This window comes from Tursiops truncatus, chromosome 14 (genome assembly GCF_011762595.2).
Source record: "Tursiops truncatus isolate mTurTru1 chromosome 14, mTurTru1.mat.Y, whole genome shotgun sequence".
Taxonomy (NCBI): domain Eukaryota; kingdom Metazoa; phylum Chordata; class Mammalia; order Artiodactyla; family Delphinidae; genus Tursiops; species Tursiops truncatus.
Genome location: NC_047047.1, coordinates 49,091,874 through 49,114,282, shown reverse-complemented (window position 1 = coordinate 49,114,282; position 22,409 = coordinate 49,091,874). Strand labels below are relative to the sequence as shown.

At 44.7% G+C, this 22,409-nt stretch overlaps 1 protein-coding gene across 1 annotated transcript in view; it reads right to left on the bottom strand.

The window, feature by feature from the left end:
- Nucleotides 1-22,409, bottom strand: part of LHCGR (luteinizing hormone/choriogonadotropin receptor) — a 67,074-nt gene that overhangs the window by 18,751 nt on the left and 25,914 nt on the right. Inside the window, exons 5-9 of the mRNA XM_019942536.3 lie at nt 21,991-22,065; nt 21,825-21,902; nt 11,451-11,519; nt 6,275-6,349; nt 2,397-2,582 (exon numbers count right to left, since the gene is read on the bottom strand). Coding sequence (XP_019798095.2) covers nt 2,397-2,582; nt 6,275-6,349; nt 11,451-11,519; nt 21,825-21,902; nt 21,991-22,065 — 483 coding nt within the window. The remainder of the gene's footprint in view (nt 1-2,396; nt 2,583-6,274; nt 6,350-11,450; nt 11,520-21,824; nt 21,903-21,990; nt 22,066-22,409) is intronic.

Here is a 22,409-nt window from a genome sequence, read left to right as displayed (position 1 = left end):
GAGGGAGAGATCGTGTGTGTGTTTGATGCTGGCTCTGTAGCTGACACTTAGAGACACTCTGTGTGAACCAATCTACAGTTAACAGGAAACGTGGTTGTTCTTGGCCTTCAGATAATAGCACTGGGTTCTGTCTACTGTATCTTTTTTGAAATTTTAATCATAGATACCAAGGAGAGTTTGGGGGCCATCTGCCTAGGCAGCTGTGTGCGTTATCCACACAGCAGCTGCAGGGCAGAGGGGTGACCCAGAGTTTGCACGAACAGTCCACTGACCCAGCTTCAGGCTCTCCATCCTCGCTAACATCCAAGGTTTCTAGCTTTAGAGATAGAGAGGGAGTCAGTTGAAGCTTGTAATTCCAATCAAGACAACCTCTGTGTGACTGCATTCCCATCTCACTTTGATACTGGCCCACGATTGCATAATGCTGTTTTTTTTTTTTTAAACCCGGAGGTTGTAGTCTCTTTCATCTACTGAAATAGAAAACCCCTGAACTAAAGTTTTAACATGTCAGTGACTTCAGAAGTGATGTGACCTCTTTGCCACAAAAGTGGAGGTGACCAGAATCAGCTTTATCATAAACCGGCATCTGTATCCTCTGTTTTAGTTGTTCTCTCACCAGCTTTGCTCACTTCCAGCCCATCCTCCACCTTGCTGCCAGAGTGATACTTTACAAAAGCAAATCTGAGTAATTCTGTTTTGAATTCTTCAGTGGTTCCCCGTCCTCTAAACAACTTGGCCTGGTACTCAGAGCCCGTCATAGCCTGCTTCTCCCTGGTCTCCTCTCCTCACTCATCCTCCTCCACGTAACCATAAGTCTTCTTGTTTTAGTTTTTCTGAATGACTTTCATCCCACTGTCTCTTGCCTTTGTGCCTTCACACAAGCTATTCCATCTTCTTGGTATGCTTTTCCCCACACGTGTCTGACTAACTCCTGTCTGTTCTTCAGGGCTCAGCAGAAGTCACTTCCTCAGGAAGCCTTCCATAAGCCCTGCTGCCATTTAGAAATTCTCCCTCTGTTCTCCCAGAGTACTCTGTTCTGTTCTCAGCTCTATCATAACATTTGCTTTATTGGACCTAAATATTGGCTGTCATGTGTGTTGTCCCCAAACAGCTGCCTGTGACTCTGATGGTTGGGATGAGCTCTTACTCATCTTTGTATCTTCAGACTTTTGCGTAGTGTTTGGAACACCGCGAGTACTCAGTTAATATTCTTTGAAGCTCAGTTAATAGTGCATAGCTCTCTGAGTACAGTGAGTGGTCTGTCTGCTTGGTTACCTCAAAAGCTTCAGGTAGAACTGCACCTACCTACGCAAGGCACAAAGTAGGTGTATGATGATCACACGTGCTGGTTGATTAATTATAAATAGGTTGATTCTAAGACAGTGGCATTCTAGTGTCCCTCTCTTAGTGCCTCATCTAATTAATTGATTGAGAATACCTGCTTAGGCTGTATAATATCCTTTTAGGGTGACGTTTTTCCAACTGTGAGTTGTGACCCATTAGTGGGTCATGAAAACAATAAGTAAATCAAGACTAGCGTTAAAAGCAAAAAACATGAAATAAAATAGACAAGAGAATATCAGTGTATCACATGTAAAACAGTTAAGTAGTGCTTTGTTTTATTTCAGTTACATGTGTCGTGTTTACTGGGTTGCAATGTAAAAAAAGTATTTCTTAGTATGCATTTCAGTGAGAAAGAAAAAAAGTCCGGAGAACAGTGCTTTAAGGAAAGAATGAAATCCTTCACACCCTGCCATCCCATTCTGGATTGAAGTGAATTACTTGAATCAGTAAGATGTCCCTCACTGATCGCAAACCAGCCAGGAGCTTGTGCCTTTTCTGTCCCCACACTAAGCTAGTCCTTACGGGGCTAGGAATCTGTTCTGTAATGGAAGATAGTCTTCTGTTGGGAGAGAAATAGCTTGAAAAAACAAGAAAAAAACCAAACACTGGAAACCTTCTATAGTGTTTTCTTTTTTTTTTAACTAAGGATTAAGACATTAGGTAAAAATCACCCTACTGAGCCTACTTCCTTCACTTCTTCAGAAATGATGCTCTCTGATAAGGATTAGGGCTAGTTGATCTTTGAGATACCAGTTTTGTACTCCATTTTGCAACTGCAGTTATAGTCTGATTTAAGGCTAGAGTTTTGAATTAGCTAAGAATAAGCTATGAGGGTCTTCTAGCTGCAGGCTGAATCGACTGTTTGGAGTCAGTTTTCAGGAGGAAACAGGACAGTTCATTTTCTTCTGGTCTATCTGAAAGTGACCCCATGACTATGGAGCTGGTCTAGAAGGCAGGGAGTGAAGGGGCAGGGGGCCGTCGACCCGCTGACTATTTTCGAATCTGAGTTTCTGCCACAGCTTGGCAGGCTTTACCGTTTGTTTTTTACTCACTCTTTTGTTGGCACGTTTCTAAAAGCACAGCAGTGGCTGGGGTAGGTCAGCGTGGCGTCCAGGAGGTTGGTAAGTGTTTCTCTTGAGGGCAGTCTTTTCAGAGAATAGGATGATGTGGCAATTAGCGTCTGAATGGACTCCAGCCCGTAGCTGGGCAGGGCCTGCAGTTTAGTGGAAGAAATATCCCTGAAAAGTAAAACGGAGAAAGGTTTATTGATTGATTTACTTAACATGTATGATTCATAGAATGAAACTTCCTCTCAACAATAGTATCCTTCTAGGTTCTGAGGAATCTTTTCTCCATCTCACTTTCTCCCTCATTCTCCATTTCAGTTAGTCTCATTAAGATCTGAACTCAAAACAGCTACGTGGTCTCTTTTCTGATAGGCACCCCATTATTCTTTTCAAGGCTGAGTATGACTCCTCGTACCTGTCATACATTCGTTAGCATTCTCTCTCTCCCCTCTGCTGCTTCCTTTCTCCCCCTCTCTCCCTCCCTCTACCTCTCTCCACTTAGCAGAAGTGAAAGAACTACTTTGCTTTAAGAGAGAGCAGGCACGTGCAGTGACATCAGCTTTTGTGCTCTACTCCAGGGGGAAATATTTAGGGCTTCAGATGCCTCGGTCTTTGATCGATCAAGTTCTGCAGGGTAGGTTTTTGTGAAGCACAGGCTAGTTACACTATTCAGAGCCACTGTGTGGCCTTAGCCACCCTCTACCTTCCCTAAAGGCAAGCTGGGTTCATCAGTCCAAAGCAAGCAAACGCTCGGCCATGCAAGCAAAACCGTGTGGAAAGCTCGGGTTTTTCACACAAGGTCCTGAATGCCTCAGCTTTTCTAGACTCGAGGCAATGCCCAAGAAAACTCCAAACAAATTAAGTGTGAGGAGGAAGAGTCAGTGGGAATTTAAAAATTCTGCCTATCTTCTAAGTGGCTGCTGCCATGAAAGTTTTCCAGGAGCACAGCCCCCTGCAGCAAACTGACCCAATACTTAGTGCCCATCTCATGGGAGGGGCTCAGTAGGGGATTGATGGACAGATGAACTTGACAACGTGGCATGATGACTAGTGTAGGCCCTTGGTGGAATAATCAAGGTGGCAGAATTTGCCTCGGGGGCTGCAGACTCATTGCTTTTGTGTCCTTATTGATTTACGTAACCAGTGTTCTCATTCTGCTTTACAGAGTTATTATCTTAGATGTATTAGGGATTGACCACATGATTCTTTGCAGGCCTGGTGTTTTTTTTTTTTTTTTGGTGGGGGTAAAATATTTTAAATTAAGATTCTAGAAATGGCAAAGTCTCATTACAAAGGAGTGAATCTCTGATGATTGATTTTCAGTTTCAGTGAGAGACTCATGGGAGAAATATTTTGGGGGTGTGGAAGGAAGGACCACTTCTAGATATCACTTAAACCCTAAGGGTATAATGAGAATAGTTATTTGGAGAGTAAGAGACCTAGGTCTGGTCCCACTGTTCTGGAAAAGTCAGTGTAGATGCCTACTGGGCTCACAGTCATTTCTAAGCAGGCAGACCAAGCAGGTTTTCAAGCAAAAACTGTCGTGCAGGGCGTCTTATGATCATACTCACTCATTCTTCTGCCTGACCAAAGGCAACTCTCCTTAGCTATTCAGTGCCCAAGTAGGTGACCAGTTTGCTATAAGAACTCTGCCTATAGGGTGTGCTAGACTGGAGAGTATTCAAGCAATGTGTAAGATTCTGAGTCTGGTGTACTTTGAATATGAGACATAACAGACAGGGACCCCTAGGGTAGGATGGCAGAAGCTGAGAGACGGCAGAAAAAACAGTAGGCAGGAAGCACGAGGAGGTGGAAGCCATGAGTAAGTAGAAATCATGACGTCGTGTGGAGAAGAGAGAGGAGTTAGGATGGATGATGGCAGAAGTTAGGAAGTGGAGAAGGTCAGGAGTTTTACTGGTGGGAATTAGGATGTAGAGAGAATCAGGGGTTGACGGCTGCAGGAAATAAGTAGACAGAGTCAGAATGGGTAGTGACAGGAGTTGATAGTGGCAAGAGCTAGGAGCTAGACGAAGTCAGGAGTTGATAGTGGCAGAAGTAGGCGGTAGACAGAGTCGGGAGTTGATAGAGAGGAGGTAGGAAGTAGATGCTCAGGAGATGACAGTGGCAGGAGCTAAGAAGTAGAGTTCAGTGGGCTGTAGAAATTAGACAGAATCATGACTGGATACAGGCAGGAGGTAGGGTATAAAGAATACCTGGGTCAGTTCATTCCTCCCCCTGATCAAAACCCTAAAACCCCTTCACCTCACTCAGAGAACAGGCAAAGTGCTTATAAAAGCCACAAGCCTCATAACCTGGCTTTTGCCACCTCTCGTCCTCCTGTTCTAGGCCCCTCCTCCTGGCTCACTCTGCCACACTGGCCTCCTGCTTAGTTCCCTGCACCTGCAATGCTCTTCCTACCGATACCCACACAACTTGCTCCCTCACTTCTTTCAGGTATTTGCTTAAATAACACTTGTTCAGGACAGTCTTACCTGACCATCCTCCTTAAAATGCTAGCTCCCTCCCTAGAACTCCTTTTGCCCAGCCACCTGAAGTTTTCTCCTCCACAGCCATCTGGAATACTACATGTTTTCTTTACTCATTTGATCCTTGTCTGTCTTCCCCACTCTATGAAGGCAGAGACGTTTGTCTTTTCTTCTTCTCTGCTGCTTCCCTGATGTCTAATCCAGTGCCTGGCACATGGTGTGGACTTACAGTTACTGGATAAATCAGTGAATGAATGGATAAACAAACAAATGAACTGGGTTACACTGCTCACTATCTTTCTAGTACTGTTCTCATTTTAAAGTCACGTGCCTGTTTATCACTTTGCCTGTTTATTGTTCTTTCCCCTCCATGGCTCTAATCTCTTTATGAGCAGGTCCCGGAGCTGGCTGCTGTCCCTGCAGCTTGGTGCCTGGTAAACAGGACGTGTTCCACCCACGCTTGTTGAAGGCACGAGTCATAGCGTGCCAGGGGTAGGGACTAATGGGCCGGCATCTCTGTGGCGAAGGTGACGAGGCCACTGTCGTCACTGCTGCAGAGTTTCTGGAGGCCTGTTGCATTGCTCCCTGAAGCCTGACCGCAGCTGCAGTTGTTTCCTACAGGATGTTTCCGGCTTCCTAAGGCCTTGTCAGGAGACTAATGGTTCAGTTTCCTGCTCCTCTTCATTTTCCCCTGTGTCCTTATGCTCAGCTCCCATTAACTGAGGGCACTTGCCTCTGCTCCTTGCATCCTGAGGGAGCCTGACGCATAGCAGCTCACACAGCCTTAATTCCCACGAGGGGATGCCAGGGGACACCACGCCCCCCTGCCAGCACATTAGGAGGCCCTCCGTGTTTGATGTTGGTTGAACCGTGTCTCCACCAAATTCACATGTTGAAGTCCTAACCCCCAGTACTGCAGAATGTGACCTGAATTGGAAATAGGGTCTTTACAGAGGTGATCAAGTTAAAATGAGATCGTTAGGATGGACCCTAATCCAGTATGACTGGTATCCTTACAAAAAGAGGGAAATTTGGAGACAGACAGACAGACAGACACACAGAGCACCCTGTGAAGACTGGACTTATGCTGCCACCACCAGGAGGAACTACAGGCCTGGAACAGGTCCTGCCCTCGCAGCCCTCAGGAGGAGCCAGCCTTGCCCATACCCTCATTTCAGGCTTCTAGCCTCTAGAACTGCAAGACAAGACATTCCTATTGTTTCAACCCCCGAGTTGGTGGTGCTTTGTTACCGTAACCCTTGCACGTGCAGAGACTGGTTCCCCGCAAAGCAGGCTGGGAACCATGTGGCTGGACACCCTGAGCGGGCCTGCTGGGCTGCAGCGGGTGGGGAGGGGGGGCAGCAGTACTGTACTCACAAGATGCTAGGCCCGGTGGCCCCCCGGAAGGCGCCATCGTGTATCTTCTCCAGGTGCGCGTTTTCCTTTAGCTCCCTGTGGGGAAGGACAGTGTCCTCAGTGGAGTTTGCAGCTCATGTGTAAACAGTCATAGCTGTGCGCATGCACGGTGAGAGCAGCCTGTGGGCATGGTGCTCGGGGGTCGAGGGGACAAGGCGGGGCTGTAGGTAAAATGAGAAAAAGACGTTCTTGTCCTGGGAGAAATTGTGAAATCGCTGGTGTGCTTGGCTCCGCCTTTCCTCTGCGATTTTCCCCTCACTCAGTGGAACCCTTTGTCCTACAACTTAAAGTTCTCCCTACTTCCGTCCTGGAGTTGTGCACGTTTACTACCAGGCAGCTGGGCAGGGAAGAAAATGCTGCTCCCGTGTTCAAGGCTGAAGGGTGGAAGTGCAGCCCACTCTGCATCAGGCCGTCATGACCTTGGAGGGCTCAATGTTTGTTCATATTAATAGACTGAAGTTTGCAAATTCTTTACTTAAAAGAAAAGTAGGGTCCATTCAAAGCTAGCCCCTTTCATCATGTTAATTGGACTCTTTCTTTCAGCTGTGCATTTCTCAGGGGGTTAGAAAGGGGAGGAAGGACAGCCTGTATAGAAAATTCCCCCTACCCCGGGTGCCCCACGGGTCTGTGCCCTGTGCTTGATCGTTGCCAGGTGTGTGTATTGTAGAAACAAAAGGGTTGAAGGCCACTGCTGTTCAGGAAGCCAAAATCTGCAATGGGAGTAACGACCTGAGGGCTTCTGTTCCCTAAGCTCAGGACAGCTCAGAGTGAACTGCTCAGGACCAGCTGAGCCTAGCCCCGCTGAGCAGCTCCCATCTGGGCCCCGACGCTGGTGTCTCCAAGGACAGGTCCCTCTCTGGGTGGACAAGGAAGCCGGGAGAGGAGTCCCTGGGCCCAGACTTGTCAGCTTACTTTTGATTGCTTTCTTCCTACAAGAGAAGGGTGGCGTCTCAAAGAGCATTCTGGAAAACGCTGGACAGTGGGCACAGTGTACATCCATTGCTGGCGTGATGATTTTGAGCATAGGACATGATTCTTCTGCACCACTGTTACAGTGGCAAAACAAATACACCAACACCCGCTGCCCCCTCCCTTGCAGGATCCTCAGTAATTACCTGGTTCATCTCATAGCTTTATATCTTCTTCATCGTCTTTCTGCAAGTCTCCACATCACCTCTGCCATTTAAAAACTGTAAAAGCCCTGCATCTCACTCCCTCGGTGGCTGCCTTCCACATGCTTTTACTAAGCGTTTTCCTCGGAAAGCCTCGGCCCTTTCATCACGATGCACCCGTCAGTCTCACGTCGTCCCATCCCCTGGGTGTATTTCCATTTTCAAGGAGATGAGGTTGTCAGAGTCAATTGCTGTTTAAAATCTAAATCAAGAGAAAAATTCCTTCCCAAACCTCCATGGCTCTTCTTCCTGATTTGATTTGTTTTAATTATGTTCAGTTATGGTCATAAATCATTGAAACCGGGCTCTGTGAGCAAATAATCCTCATGTCAGCCAGGTCAAATTAATTGTTCAAATTTCAGGACAGCATTTCTCATGTTTTATTAAAACTCAGATCTTTTTGTATAATGATAACTCTGTATTATGTAACTTGGTCAAAAATAAATCCAAAAGTTATCTACCACAGTTTCCTTGGGGGTCACTTTTGGGAACTCTCCCGAGTGGCATGGCCTTCTGGGTGTGAGAAGGATAGGAAGGATGACCTTTTGAAGTACAGTGGGAGACCTCCCAAACTCCAGCCAAGGCTTCCTTGATGGGGGTGCTCCGGGAATGGTAGGGCTGGGCTCTCGGACCCCTGGAGGTGTCTGAGGGTAACCTTCTGAAGCTGCTCCTCTCCACCCTGTCTTAGTAAGTAACATATTGAGAACTTTGTAGGGCTGTGGTGTCATTGCTCTGAACAACTTTGCACAGGCCTTTATATGAGGAAGGTGTCAGAAATGGGGCTGGACATGCCCGTAGTTTGAAACTTTTGCTTGATGGTTTTGAAAACTACTCCCTCTGCCCTGCTCAACCCTTCAATGGGTCTGCTCGCTCTTGGAAGAGAATTCAGACTCCTTCTCACGGCCCCTCAGTCCTGATGACTTGCTCCTGCTGCATCTCCAGCTTAATCTCATCCAGTGTTCCCTTTGCCGATGACCCTTAAGCCGCATTGGCCTCCTCTCAATTCTTGGAGTTTATCAACTTCTTTTCTTGCCCACCTCAGGACCTTTGCACATGCTGCTCCCTCTTTCTGTAATGCGCTTTGTCTGATGATTGCCAGTGCGGACTCCTTGTCATCCTTTAGGCTCAGTCTAAATATCATACCCTTGGTGAGGCTGTCCCTGAGCACCTAACCTAGAGTCAGTCTGCCCCTGGTACTCTCTCAGATCTCAGGGATAGGTATGTATCACTACCTGCAATAATTTCATTTATTTACTTGCCTTTTCCCTGTCTCTTCTGCTAGTACAGAAACTTCATTAGGGCAGGGACTGTTTCCACTGTACCATTGTAGACACAGCACTTAACATAGTGACTAATGTATTGGTGATGCTTAATAAGGGTGTGTTGAATGAATAAATGAATGGAATTAACTTGTGTTCTTGGCAAACTGATTTGTGTTCTCGGCTTCCTCTTTCTGGCGACAGTGAGGTATGGGGAATACATACTAATGGGACTTTGGGACTTTTCTAAGTCCACACCTATTCTGGCGCCTCTAAAGCCGTTGAGACACTGCTGACCAAGGACCTCCCACCTTACGCTCTGCTTTCCCTGACCTCCCAAAGATGTACTCTGCTGAGTAGCCTCTCACCTCTGCTTTTGCTCTGGCTTCTTTTCCTTATCTCTTGTTTCCCCCCAATTTTATATTCAGTCCTCTTACTTTTCCTCCTTGTGCAGGTGACCTCAGCCACGAAGAACTTCACCCATCCCCTCTCCTCAAGTAATTCTGACTTCTGTGTCCCTAGCCCTGGCCTGCCGCTTCCAGCCCTCTGTCCTCCCTGCTAACCCGTGAGCCAACCTTCTTTAAGCACCCCTCTCACACTTCCTATCCCAGGACTTTAAACGGCTTATTCTCTACAGAAGAGAGTCCAAATTGTTTACTCTAGCATCTGAGGCCCTTCCTGCTTTGTCTCTAACCCACATCTAGGACTTTCTAAAAGGTACCGTTTTCTGGTCTTTGAGCACATCCCATGCATCCTCCTCTGGGCTGTTCTTCTTGTCCTCTGACTGGAGTGCATTTTCCTTCCATCTTTGCCTGTCCAAGTTAGGCTCAGCTCAAAATCTACATCTCTCATGAGGCTTTCTCTAATTTCCTTCTCTTCTGCCTTTGAAATCTCAGAGGACTTCACCTCTCTCAGGCCAGGCACCATATTTTGCCTTCTGTTTTAGTAACTACGTAGTGTACAGTTTATATACCATTTGGAGATGTTTCTTCCTAGGCTGTAAGCTCCTGCAGGGCAAACACCAGGGCTTCTGCATCTTCATTTCCCCTCAAAATATAGCACGTTCCTTCAGACACAACTGATGCTTGGCAAACACTTTGAGTGAGTAACAGAATGAGGCATCTGAGAGGACTGTGCCAGGAGAGGATAAGCCTCTGATTTTAATTTGGCAGAAACAGATTCGATTGGCCAGAGTGAACCCTGCGTTGAATTCAAATCAACAAGAAAATGAGGGAAAATCCACTCCATGGTAGGAAGGACAACTGTTTAAAAAGCTACCATTCCTTGAGCACTTAGTATGTGCCAGACCTGTGCTAACTGCATAAAAATACAATCTTATTTAATTATCATTCATTCACAATTAACTGTATAATGTAACAAATAATAAATGAGCACGTACTCTATGCCAGGCACCGTGCTAAGTACTGAGGATGCAAAACAGACCTTTGCATTTTGGTGGCGGTATCCTCAAAACAAGCCTATCAGCAGCTCCATTTTATGGATGAAGACACTGTGGTTTAGATTGGTTGAGTAACTTGCTCAGGGTCAAGGTGATAAATAAATAATGGGATTGGAGTTTGAGTCCCAGTTAGTGACTGTTAGATCCATTCTCTTCTCCACCAAGCTATATAACATGGTATCCATATAGTAGGGTCTTTGGTTACTATTTGTAGTAAAAATAAATAGTATATTGTATAGACAGGCTACTTAACTTCAGACCGGCGGCATCAGCATCTCCTGGGAGTTTGTTAAAATTTCAAATTCTCGGGCCCTACCCTAGACCCACTGAATTAAAATGTCTGGGAGTGGGGCTCAGGAACCTGTGTTTTAGCAGTCTCCATGTGGTTCTTATGTGTGTTATTTGAGAAGCACTGGTGTGGACCATGGTTTATACATATGGCTTATTTATTATTAGAAGCCTTTTCATTTGTTTGTTTTCCTTAACTTTGGCTTTAGTTGAGCCTTTCGTGTGCCGTTAGGTTTTACTGTACACAGGTGTATGCTGATTGTCACCTTACCCGGTACCTGTCACGGTTCAAGCAGCCTCCACCCTGGCCCTGCGAGCTTTGTGAATGAGCCCCTCTTTTAGGAAAGGAGCCATAGAAAGAAAGGTTGAGAACAGTGAAGGGAGCAGTAGGGATGCTTCTCTAAAGTTGAAGGCTGTTAACACTGGGGACTGGGGTCGGATGTGGTGAAAACGCAGGGCTCCCTCACCTTGTGGAATGTGAACTCCTTACTTCCCCCCGCGTCCCCCCCCGCCCCCCCACCCAGCCCGCAGCAGTAAGATGGGCTTCTGTGTGGGCCTGTTGTGGCTGAATCGGCTGGTAAATGGCATTATCCGATTTCTCTGCAGTGGGGCCGGGAGGAAGAATTTCTTCACTGAAATCACGCTGCCTCTAACACACCATCGACCCGAGCGAGGGGACTAGAGAGGGAGGCTGTGAGGTGGGGGAGCCTAGAGTAGGGTGTTGAATATTTCAGCAAACTGTCAACTTCAATGTATGCAGGCTGCATCTATCTTCGATATCAGGGTGCTCTGCGGTTTCCAGCCAGCCAGTTGCCTAGTAACATGCGTACCACACTGAGGACCAGCCACTTGAAAGTTTATTTTTGTCCTGAGTTAGTTGCTGAAGATTGAATGTGATGTGGTAGCCAGAGTAATATTTCATTTTTATTCATGAGCTGGGGAAATAAGCACATACTTACAGGGAAATCAGCGTTGTCCCATTGAATGCATGACTTTGTATTTCTTCAAATCCATTTCCATATAGTTTTCTAAGGAGGGAGGAGAGAGGTTTTAGGAGCGAAAGAAACACAGTTTGGAATCACACATTCTTCCTTCTGTGACATTTATTACTAGGAAAATTACTGGCATTTACAATATGTAGCTCTGTCTCTCTAACGTCTTAGATCCTCGGGGCCTGCTGAGATGAGACTGTGTTCTTGCTCTAGCTGGCTTCCACCTCGACCACCAGCACCACCACTAACTTGTTAAGTGTTTATTAAGTGCCAGGTATTGATCAACCATTCTACATATTTATGATTTCATCCTCATCGTCACTTCCATTGCTCTGGTCAGAAACCTAAGCCTTCATGTTGTTGTGTAGCTTGCTTACGGTCAGAGAAAACAGTGGCAGAACTGGAATGTGAGGCTAGAGCTGTCTAACACTCCAGTCTTGTGTCTGGCTCTACAGGCCAGTCTGGGCATGTGGGCTTTCCGGGTCGCCGAAAGCTGAGGGCAGAAGAAGGCTCCAGTACTGAGCGAGTGTTTCTTTTTCTTGGATGAGTCTGTGGTTTTGCTGATGCCACATTTTGTTCCACAACCAAGATTTCAATGTCTGTAAACAGTTCTTGAAGACCCATTAGTGGATAGTGAAATCAATTTAGTTGGGTACAATCAGCCTTAAAAAAAATGAAATAGAACAGAATGGAACAAAATGGAAAATGTTAGAGTATGTTGCAGGTAATCGGGGTAGTACTCTTTCTGAAGTTTTGTTCCACCATTTTTGAATGTTATGTACATGTAAGTATATGTATACATATATACGTATAAGTCTGCCCAGAACAAGACATAGGAGACTCCTTAGAACACAGATGCTGGGAAACGTTAGAAGCAGAAAAGAGCTTGGAGAGGAGCAAGCGGCAACCCTTCATTTGACAGAGAAGGAAAGAGGCTCAGAGAAGAAAGTGACTTGTCTAAAGTTCACAATAGGTGGAAATGAGACCAGAACACACTGTGACTGGGGCTACTTCCAGCACATCAGTTTTGCTGGGTGATTTGACTCGTCTTCCCTGAGACAGCCACACGGCCCCTCTTCCTCCTCCTGCAGAGCTATGTTTGATGTCATGTTCTCGGCGTGGGCTTTCCTGGCCACCCTATTTAAACTGCCCCCCCAGCATTCTCTGTCTCCCTTCTCTGATTTGCTTTATTAGCATCTGACCCATGATTATATTACTGTCTGCCTCCCCGGCAGAATGTAACCTTTATGAGAGCAAGGATTCAAACTGTTCTGTTCATTGCAGAATCCCCTGCGTGTAGGACAGTGCCTGGCGCCTGGGAGGATTACAGTAAATATATGTTAAATGAATTGGATGAACAAATGGTTATATATAAGATGAATTTCTCACTGTAAACCATGGCCAAGCAAGTTTGAAAGCCACAGTCTCAAATAGAAATATTTGTGTAAGTTCTTTATGAACAATGCTGTGAGACTCAAGTGAGAAAGGACTGTGGTGTGATATAAAATTGAGCCGCGCATCTGGCCAGGTGCTAGCTTCCCGTTACAGGGCAGCTGCACGCCCATGTCAGGGACAGGTTGGGGGTGACATGAGAAACAGTTTAGACACAGTCTCCACCTACTCCTGCAGGTGGCTGCTGTCCACAGGGTTTCTCTAGCCTTTGTTAAATAAAACAAGCGTGGGATTTAATTTCATTGTATGTGTATGTGTGTAGTGTGGAGGTGCGTAATATGTATCTATATAGTGTGTGTTTGTGTGTGTGTGTGTGTGTGTGTGTGTGTGTGTGTGTTTGGGGGGGCGTCTCTTTCCATCAACACACCTGAGACAAACCAGCATATAAATAAGTATAGTTGGGACTCAGTGTTGAAGCTTGACACTTGAACACTGAAATTCAGAAGATATAGAGACTACAAAATAATTGAGTTCAAAGAGAGCAGGGGAGCATAGTTAATTCGTTTTGTTAAACCCCCAGATCTCTCATAATGCTTGCTACCTAACACGAGTTCAGTCAACAGGCTGGGGGGAGCGGTGGCCTTGCCCTTCCACGGGAGGAAGAGCCTTGTCTGGCTTTCCCTGCTCCCATGGGCTTCCTTCTGGAATTCTTCTGAGTTTACAGCTTCACACACGAGCTCCTCACTATATTGTGTAATGGATTATTGGATGCCATTTTTCAATCGTTTTCTGTCCCCGTCTATATTGTAGAATCCGAGGAGATTGGTATTTGGTTTATCTCTGTTGTCTTGTGGCATTACACACAACTTTCACACAATCCCACTAGAATTCTCTTTTTATTTTACACTTAGAATATTGTCCTTTGGCAGTCTCTTGTCATTTTGGGGATTGAATTCCTTTGCAGTAATCTCTTTTAGATGAAGAAATCATACCTGTCTTTTCTCTGGACTCCTTTGAAACTGGATTTCTTAGAGTCTAGGCCAGTGTCTGTCAAATCATTCTCCTCCATCCACTGAATAGGAATCATCTGGAACTGCTGGCCACAAATGCAGATGCAGACCTACTGACCAGGTGCACTGCAGACCTACGGAATCAGAACCTGGCCGTGGTATCCAGGAAAGTGCACTTTTATAGCAAGCTCTCCCAGTGAGCTTTGGGCGTGCCACTTTGGGACCTTGCCCTAGGGTATATCCTAGGATGGTGCAGCTCTCATTATTTCCATAGCGCAAATCAGATGGTCTGCTGGACAGAATTGAGTCCAGACTCTGGTCCCCTTACTGCTTTCTCTACCTTCTTAGTGGTGGAACTACATGTGTAGAAAAACTAGCCCCTACCGTGCTTTTAGCAAAGCAAGCTGCCAGCACTTGTCTGGATGCCAGTTCCTCATCACTGGTGTGTGATACCCTGATCCTACTTTTGACACATATTAGGATTTTAGGCTTGGCTCTTTTGGTGGGGCTTACAATGCCATTGCTCTAAGTGCAGCCTCGCAGTTAAGTCTGCAAGCCCTGAACCCAACTGCCTGGGCTTGGATCCCAGCTCTACTACCTATGAACTGAGTTACTTTGGGCAGTTTACTTAACCTATCTGTGTCTCAATTTGGTAATATGAAAACAGAGATGATAATAATAGTCTTGACCTCAAAAGGCTGTTGTGAGGATTAAAACAGTAAACATACACTGAGTACTTAGAAATAGGTTCTGGAACAAAGTAAATGCTTCCTGTGTTGCTCCTATGATTCTTCTTCTTCTTATACTTAACAGTGGCTTCCAGCTGTCTGGCCAGAACAGAGAGAAAGATCTCCCTTTCCATGCTCTGGACAGCGTGTCATGAAATACAGTGACCTGTCTAATTGAACTGTCATTCTCCTCTATTGAGGTAGGGGCCTTTCTTCTCCCGGGTAGAGCAGGTCAATTCAGTGGCCTGGGCTGCCCCGAATGTGTGCATTCTCCGGGGGCCCTCAACCACCTTTGGTCTGTGCTGGCACCATTGACATTTTTGTATTTGGACATTTTTTATGTCTTAAAAAAATTTTTTTTTTTTATAGCTTGGGTTCTGCTTCTTTCAACTTTCCAAAGAAAATGGCTCACCATTTCCTTTTCAGCCACTGCTCTTTGGCTCTGTTCTTAACATTTGCAGACAATAGAATGTGCTGCCTTGTTTTGATTAAAAGAGTGGCTTCCTTACTTTGGAGAAATTACAGATGTGAGTGGGAAACCTCATGCTGTCAGGGCTGCACAATGCTTTAAATGCCCTTTAAAACATCTGGAGAGTCACTTCACATAGCTTTTTTCTAAAACATCGTGGTGTCAGAATTAAATGAGGAGGGCTTCCTTTGCTTTGAGGATGCTGTCACAGGCGTAGAAATGAATTTTTCTCTCTCCTCCATTATAATAGCTGCACCTTACTTTAAAGCAGTGTCTACATTCTCTATTCAAGTGTCAGAAATTCTGACTCAAACAGAGAGAATAGCACCTTTTTATTCAAAATAAGATTCGGGCTTTAGAACTCAATCACATATGACACTCTAATTCTGAATACTGCCTTGTAGCAAACTCCAAATATTCCTGGGGCTTTAAAAGCGTTTCTGGGGTTATATTAGCAGTCTTAGACATTCTGCCATAGTTCCCACTTGATCATGTAGCCACCTAGTTTTTGGATGATTTCAAAGAAGAAAGCCTAATTTAGGTTTACAGATCCTTGGGGTCTCACAAAGTGACCCCATTGAATGGGGAGGTACCTCACGCCTTAGGATCTGGGGTCTTCCCATGTCTTTGCTGAGGACACAGAAGACATATAAGATCCATGTCCTTGAGAGGCTCATAATCTCAATAGGTGAAAACATGAAGTAATGAAAGAATAATACAAGCCAGTAGACATTCCTTGTGAGCACGTGTGGTACACAGAAATGAGAAGTCTTGGAGAAGTCCTCCTGGGTTGGAGAAGTCAGAGAGGCTGCATGGTGGAGCTGAGACTTGAGTCAGACCTTGCAGAATTAGGAATATTTGTTACTGAAGGGGAAAGCATACTAGTTTAGAAAATATGCCGCGTGGTAGTATATCTATAAGCAAATTTTTATCAAATGACTATATAAACACCATCCTAAAGCAGAGGGATCCTATCCTATCCATCACCGCTTTCTTCATGCAGTACTTTGCTGAAGTCCTTTTATATCTGAATGATTCCTCATGTATGAAGACACTTCTCTAGTGGATACCCTGGCAGTCATTGTATGGGTAACTGTCTCTGGTCACTACTATATGCTGCCATGACCCTACTTTTGGATGTTCATCAGAATTCCCCCATTTCTGTGGGGCTCACAGTCTCTATAGCAAGGGATTCCTCTCTCTGATATGAGCATGCCTCTTGCTTTTCAGCAGTACTGTGTTTTTTTCTGTTTCCCTCCACCACAGCCAAGTTCATGTCAACTTACCACATGCAACAATAAAAAGGTGACAGGTATCTAAAATCATGATGACAGCAATGCAGTATAATATATTGAATAAAGTTTTAGAAAAATCCCTGGTTCATAGTGATGCTTAAAAAGAGAGCAAGACACTATGGAGAACAGTATGGAGGTTCCTTAAAAAACTAAGAATAGAACTACCATACAACCCAGCAATCCCACTACTGGGCATACACCCTGAGAAAACCATAATTCAAAAAGAGTCATGTACCACAATGTTCATTGCAGCACTATTTACAATAGCCAAGACATGGAAGCAACCTAAGTGTCCATCGACAGATGAATGGATAAAGAAGATGTGGCACATATATACAATGGAATATTACTCAGCCATAAAAATAAACGAAATTGCGTTATTTGTAGTGAGGTGGATGGACCTAGAGACTGTCATACAGAGTGAAGCAAGTCAGAAAGAGAAAATACCGCATGCTAACACATATATATGGAATCTAAAAAAAAAATGCTTCTGAAGAACCTAGGGGTAGGACAGGAATAAAGACACAGACATAGAGAATGGACTTGAGGACAGAGGGAGGGGACGGGGTAAGCTGGGACGAAGTGAGAGAGTGGCATGGACTTATATATACTACCAAATATTAAATAGATAGCTAGTGGGAAGCAGCCGCATAGCACAGGGAGATCAGCTCAGTACTTTGTGACCACCTAGAGGGGTGGGATAGGGAGGGTGGGAGGGAGACACAAGAGGGAGGGGATATGGGGATATATGTATATGTATAGCTGATTCACTTTGTTATAAAGCAGAAACTAACACACCATTGTAAAGCAATTATACTCCAATAAAGAATTTAGAAAAAAAGAGAGAGCAAGAGAGAAAGAGAGGAAAAGGAAAAAGAAGCAAACCTCTTTTATACAGAAGAGGGCTGGCTGGTAAATGTAGAGGAGTGATAAGTTTAAAACTATCATTTTGTAGCTCTCTATATAATAACTCAATAATGAACAGATGCTGAAACCATTGGGTGAAAGGCTGTTGGCCAACTCGATAGTCACATGAACTCAGAGTATCCCACAATAGTTTACTTATTTATGACAAAGGGAAAAATGTGCCCTTACAATGAAGAGGTCTGGCAATCACCACCTTAACCAGATGGCCAAGGAGTGGCACAACATGACACAATGGGCCTCCTGGTTTGATGCAGTGGGAGACGTATAACCTCCCCTTTGCAGTATTCTTGCAGAAATGTTGACCTGAATCTAATCAGGACAATGCAGTCAGATGAGTCCAGACAACTGGCCTGGGCCCTCAAAGGAATTAGTGTCATACAGAACAGAGGAAGGCAGGGGCGCAGTTCTCAGGAGGGGGGGATGGGAGGTAAGGTTGGGAGGACAAAGGCACATAACAGTAAAAATGCAGTGTATAAACTTTGAATTCTGACTTTAAAAACATCTATAAAAGACATTTTCATTTGAATATAGACTGTAGGTTGGATGATGTCATTAAATCCATGCTGATTTTCTTAGGTGTAACGGTGTTGTAATGTAGAATGTTTCTGTTTAAGGAGATACATGCTGAAGAATTTAGGTAGGAAGTGTCATGATGCCTATAGACTTCTTCTGGATGGTTTGGCAAGAGGGAAATGTGTTGTATGTACTTAGCTATCTAGAGATGGAGTGGGTGTGGTAAGCTGTTAATAGTAGGTGAAACTCGGTAAGGTGTACAGGGCTACTCATCGTGCAGTTCTTTCCACTTGTCAGTGGAAAGACAAATGGATTCCATTTGTCGGTTAAAATTTTCAAAATAAAAAATGTTTATAAAGAGACGATGACACACGATGTTTTCATGATGGTCTGAAATAACTGGCTTCCTGAATATGAGCTTTTAAGTGGTGGCACAGTGTAGCTGACACAATGTAATTGAATTTGCACAAGGAGGTATTAATAATCCCACTGGAGAGACAGAGGCAGAGGCCTGTTGCCGTGGTGTGACTCGACTAAGGCTGGTTAGACTCAGAGCCAGGACTGGAAGCCAGGCTTTCTCCTTCAGCGCCCAATAGCCTCTCCACTGCGGCTCGTCACAGGTGTAGCTCGGAGTCTTGTCTTCCTTTGCCAGGTCACCCTTCTCCGAAGGGTCTTAGAGAATTAATTGCTGTGATCTTTCCTTCTCTGTGTGGAGTTCAGACGTGAATCAAGGTTGACTCCTTTTTGAGACTGGTGTGATAAGTCATCTAGGATATTTGAAAGGTGGTGCAGCCAGACCCTGCGCATTCAGGGGGGAACATTTCAAGGTAGCCTCCTGAGGGGATTTAATGAAAAGCCAAACTGGCTAGGAAGGGACCTAACAGCATAACGCATAGCTTTAGCATTAGCCCCACTGAGCTTCTCGAGCATCAAGTGCAGTGTTTTGTTTTCATTAAATGAGCTCACAGTTGGTAAAGATCTGGGTGGAGGGAGGACAGGAAAGGTTCCATGAAAACCAAAATCTCAAATACTACTAATAATGAAAAGAGAAGGCTTGCTTTCATTATTTTCTAATTAGAGAGTTGAACTTTATAGCTCAGGAAATAAGGCTTTCCTCTTTGAATGTAATACCCTTTTCCAACGGGGTGCTCCACATGGCCCTTCACTTACAGACGGGCCCATTCAGCTGAGAACAGGTGCCAAGCAAATGACTAATCGCTTCCTTCCAGACGAAGGGCCAAGCGTGAGGAGGCGCTGGAGGCACGATGCCAATGCACGCTCCCAATGCACGCTCTCTGGGAGGGATGGAGCTGCAGTCCTCATTAACTTCAGAGGTGGGGCAGTGATGCCCTGCCGGTAGGCACTGTTCTTCTTAAAATCATAACGAAAATAAGTTAATGGCCCCTAATAAAACCACTGTGCAGCTCTCGTGTACCAATGCTGAAATGTGATGTGTGAGAAGAAATCTCTAGTTGTCCCTTGGCGTCGGTGGGGTGGCCCCGTCTTGTGAGCTCATAGGCCCCTATGGGTTATCTCAACATTCATTTTCTTATTGGTCCTCTTCCACATCTTCCGCTCTTTCATTCTTATTCCACTCCACCCCCATTGCTGTGCATGTATCTGGGAGGAGTACCTATTGGTTCCTGCTTATTTTTAGATTTAGGTGAAAATCAAAGGGAGTACTGGATATTTGTGATCTTTGAATTAAAGTCTACTCTACTGAGTGGTTTCTTCTCAATACTTTTTCAGGGTTATTTCTAAGCCTTTAGCCCCTTATCCCTGCATTTAAAACCCTCTGCAATCCAGTGTCTCCTCCACCCCTGCCATTTATCTAAATGTATTTTCCATTCCTTAAGCAGGATGTTTACTCCCAATAAGTATGCCTCATCCCATTTTCCTCCTTCCCACAGCCATGCTTTCGCTCATGTCCACTTGGAATATTCATTCCCCTTTTCTCGGTATGTGGTATCACAAAATGGGTAAGACCATGACTCTGGAGCCAAGACTGTCTGAGTCTAAAGCTTGACCTTGGCCAAATTACTTAAATTCTCAGTGCCTTGGTTTCCTCAACTAAAAGTGGGGCTGATAGTTCCTACCTCATAGGGTTGCTGCGGGACTAAAATGAGTTTAAAAAAGTACTTTAAAACAGTGTCAGTGCTATATGAATATTAGCTGCTTTTATCACTTTTACTCATACAAACGTTACTGATTCTACAAGGTCTAACTCAAGTCTGCAGCCTCTCCGATTCTCCAGCCCAAGAGGACTTCTCCAATACTTCTCATTTCTGTGTACCACACACTCACAGTGAATGTCTAGTGGCTTGTATTATTCTTTCCTTCTTTCATGTTTTCCCCCATTGAGATTATGAGCTTCTCAAAGCCATGGATCTTATATGTCTTTTGTGTCCTCAATAAAGACGTGGAAAGACCCCAAATCCTAAAGCGTGAGGTACCTCCCGACTCAGTGTTTGCTCTGTAAATGCCCTGTTTCTGACAGGGGACATGATGAATGAGTAGTTCCAGATCCATATACAATAGTGAGTGAGAAACACTTTCTAAACAGCTGGAAGAGCTACAGTACATGAGGGAAATGGAGGAGTAGAAAGACTGTAGAGAAGTTTGTCTAGGGTCTAGTCTCGTTTCTGGTGTTCAAGAGTTTTAAGTTAAGAATTTGAGTTATTTTGAAACTATTTGTGGTTGCTGCTCTGTATTCTTTTGATTGCAACACTCTGAGTCAATGCTGTATTGGCCACAGCTTTGTAACATGACACTTGCAGGTGTTGAACTACACCTACACAAAGTAAAAGTACTATTCAAATGCAGTGTACCGTTGATACCAATTTCTAGAATCCACTGTAGAGAAGAGAGTCCTCTGAGATGGTCACTTCTCTTGTTTCACAACTACCTCCTCATCTCAGGGTCACCCAATGCACGCTCTGTCTTTCTTTAAGGACATTTAAGCTCATTTATGGCCTCATCACAGATCCTGCCATGGGCTGTAACCAAAGCAGAATGAGTGAGAGGATGTGGATGTGGGGAGCAGGGTTGAACACTTGTCACTGGGCTTTGGACATAAATGAGACATGGTACCCAGGATGCTGCCTCTGAATGGTGGGGCAAAGGAAGGTGCCCCATGTAAAGACGGCAGGGATCCCAGGGGAAGGAAGCCAGGCAGGTGTACAGTGAAGAGAATGAGTTGGGTTATCTTAGTATGATGCCCCTTGAACTTTAACGTGCATGTGAATCACTTGGAATCTTATGAAAATGCAGATTCTGAGTCCGTAGGTCTGGGATGGGCCTGAGAGTCTGCATTTCTAACCAGCTCTCAGAAGATGCTGTAGATGCTTGTCCATGGACCATACTTTTAGTAGCAAGGCCTTAGGAAAGAGCGTGAAAGGGATAGGCCTGTGAGCCTGATAACCTGAGAACTGACTGCCAGATAAAAAGACATTATTTTCAGGTATTAAAGGATTTAGGGAATGGGCATCGATGGTGTCCCTTCAGAAGCAAAGTGAGCAGGTTCTAAGGGGAGGGTGAAAAATGAGAGAGAGAGAGAGAGAGAGAGAGAGAGAGAGAGCGAGCAAGCAGGGTCCATTGATCAACTACTCTACCTACTTGGAGAATATCCTTTCACTCTTCTCAGTTGAAACTTGAAATTTCTATGCTCTCTTTTAACCAGGGCAGCGACTCCCCCCCAGGCTGTCTCTTCTTAGCTTCAAAGCAGTCCACTGATGTAGTGAATAATTTCATCAGTTGGAAATTTGGTCACTGGAAATCCTCAGGGCCCATTTGATTAATTTTGAACTTAATGGGTTGGTTGATTGTCATGTGAACATGTGACCTAGCTGCCATCCCACACAACTCCTCTCACCCTTGGCATTTTAAGTCAAAAAGAATGTCACCAGAGAGTTAGGAACATGGTAAAAGATGAGAAAGAGCCCACCTCAAGCTAGAAGTGGGAATGGCAGGAACTGTATGGGAGGGCGTGAATCTGCCAGTTTACTCACAGTGTTATGGATTCGTTATTCATCCCTTGAAAAGCATTTCCTGGTACCGTGGTTATGTGTAAGTTATCACAAATTTCCCTTGAGGAATGAAATGAGAAATATTTACTTTCCAAATTTCAGATGCAAATAGGAAACTGTTATGCATAGCAATCAGCCTGGTACTTACAGAATGAAATTAAATTCAGAGGAGAAGATCTTCGTAACATCTGGAAGCTTTCGGATGCCGGTGTTACAGATGCTCCTGTGGTTTGGGGCAGGGTGGGAATGTGGGCAGAGTGAGTAAAAGTGATCATTATTAAGGAATAAAGATAAAAGCGGTAGAAAGGCACTTTGTAATACTATTTTCACATTAAATTTAAAAACATGGAGTTTGGCTTTATCAGTAACACTTCTAGCTGCTGAAGGTCATCAGAATTTAAAAGCCCCTAACACTGTGGGGGTAGTTACTCTAATGGCTCCTACTTAGAGATCTAGGAGATGCGACTAAACTTTTAAGTCTTTTTCATTTACATCTGTAAATATTTCCAGCCTGTCTTTTTACTATTGCATCAATTGCATTTTTGTATTGTATTGCGTTCCATTTCC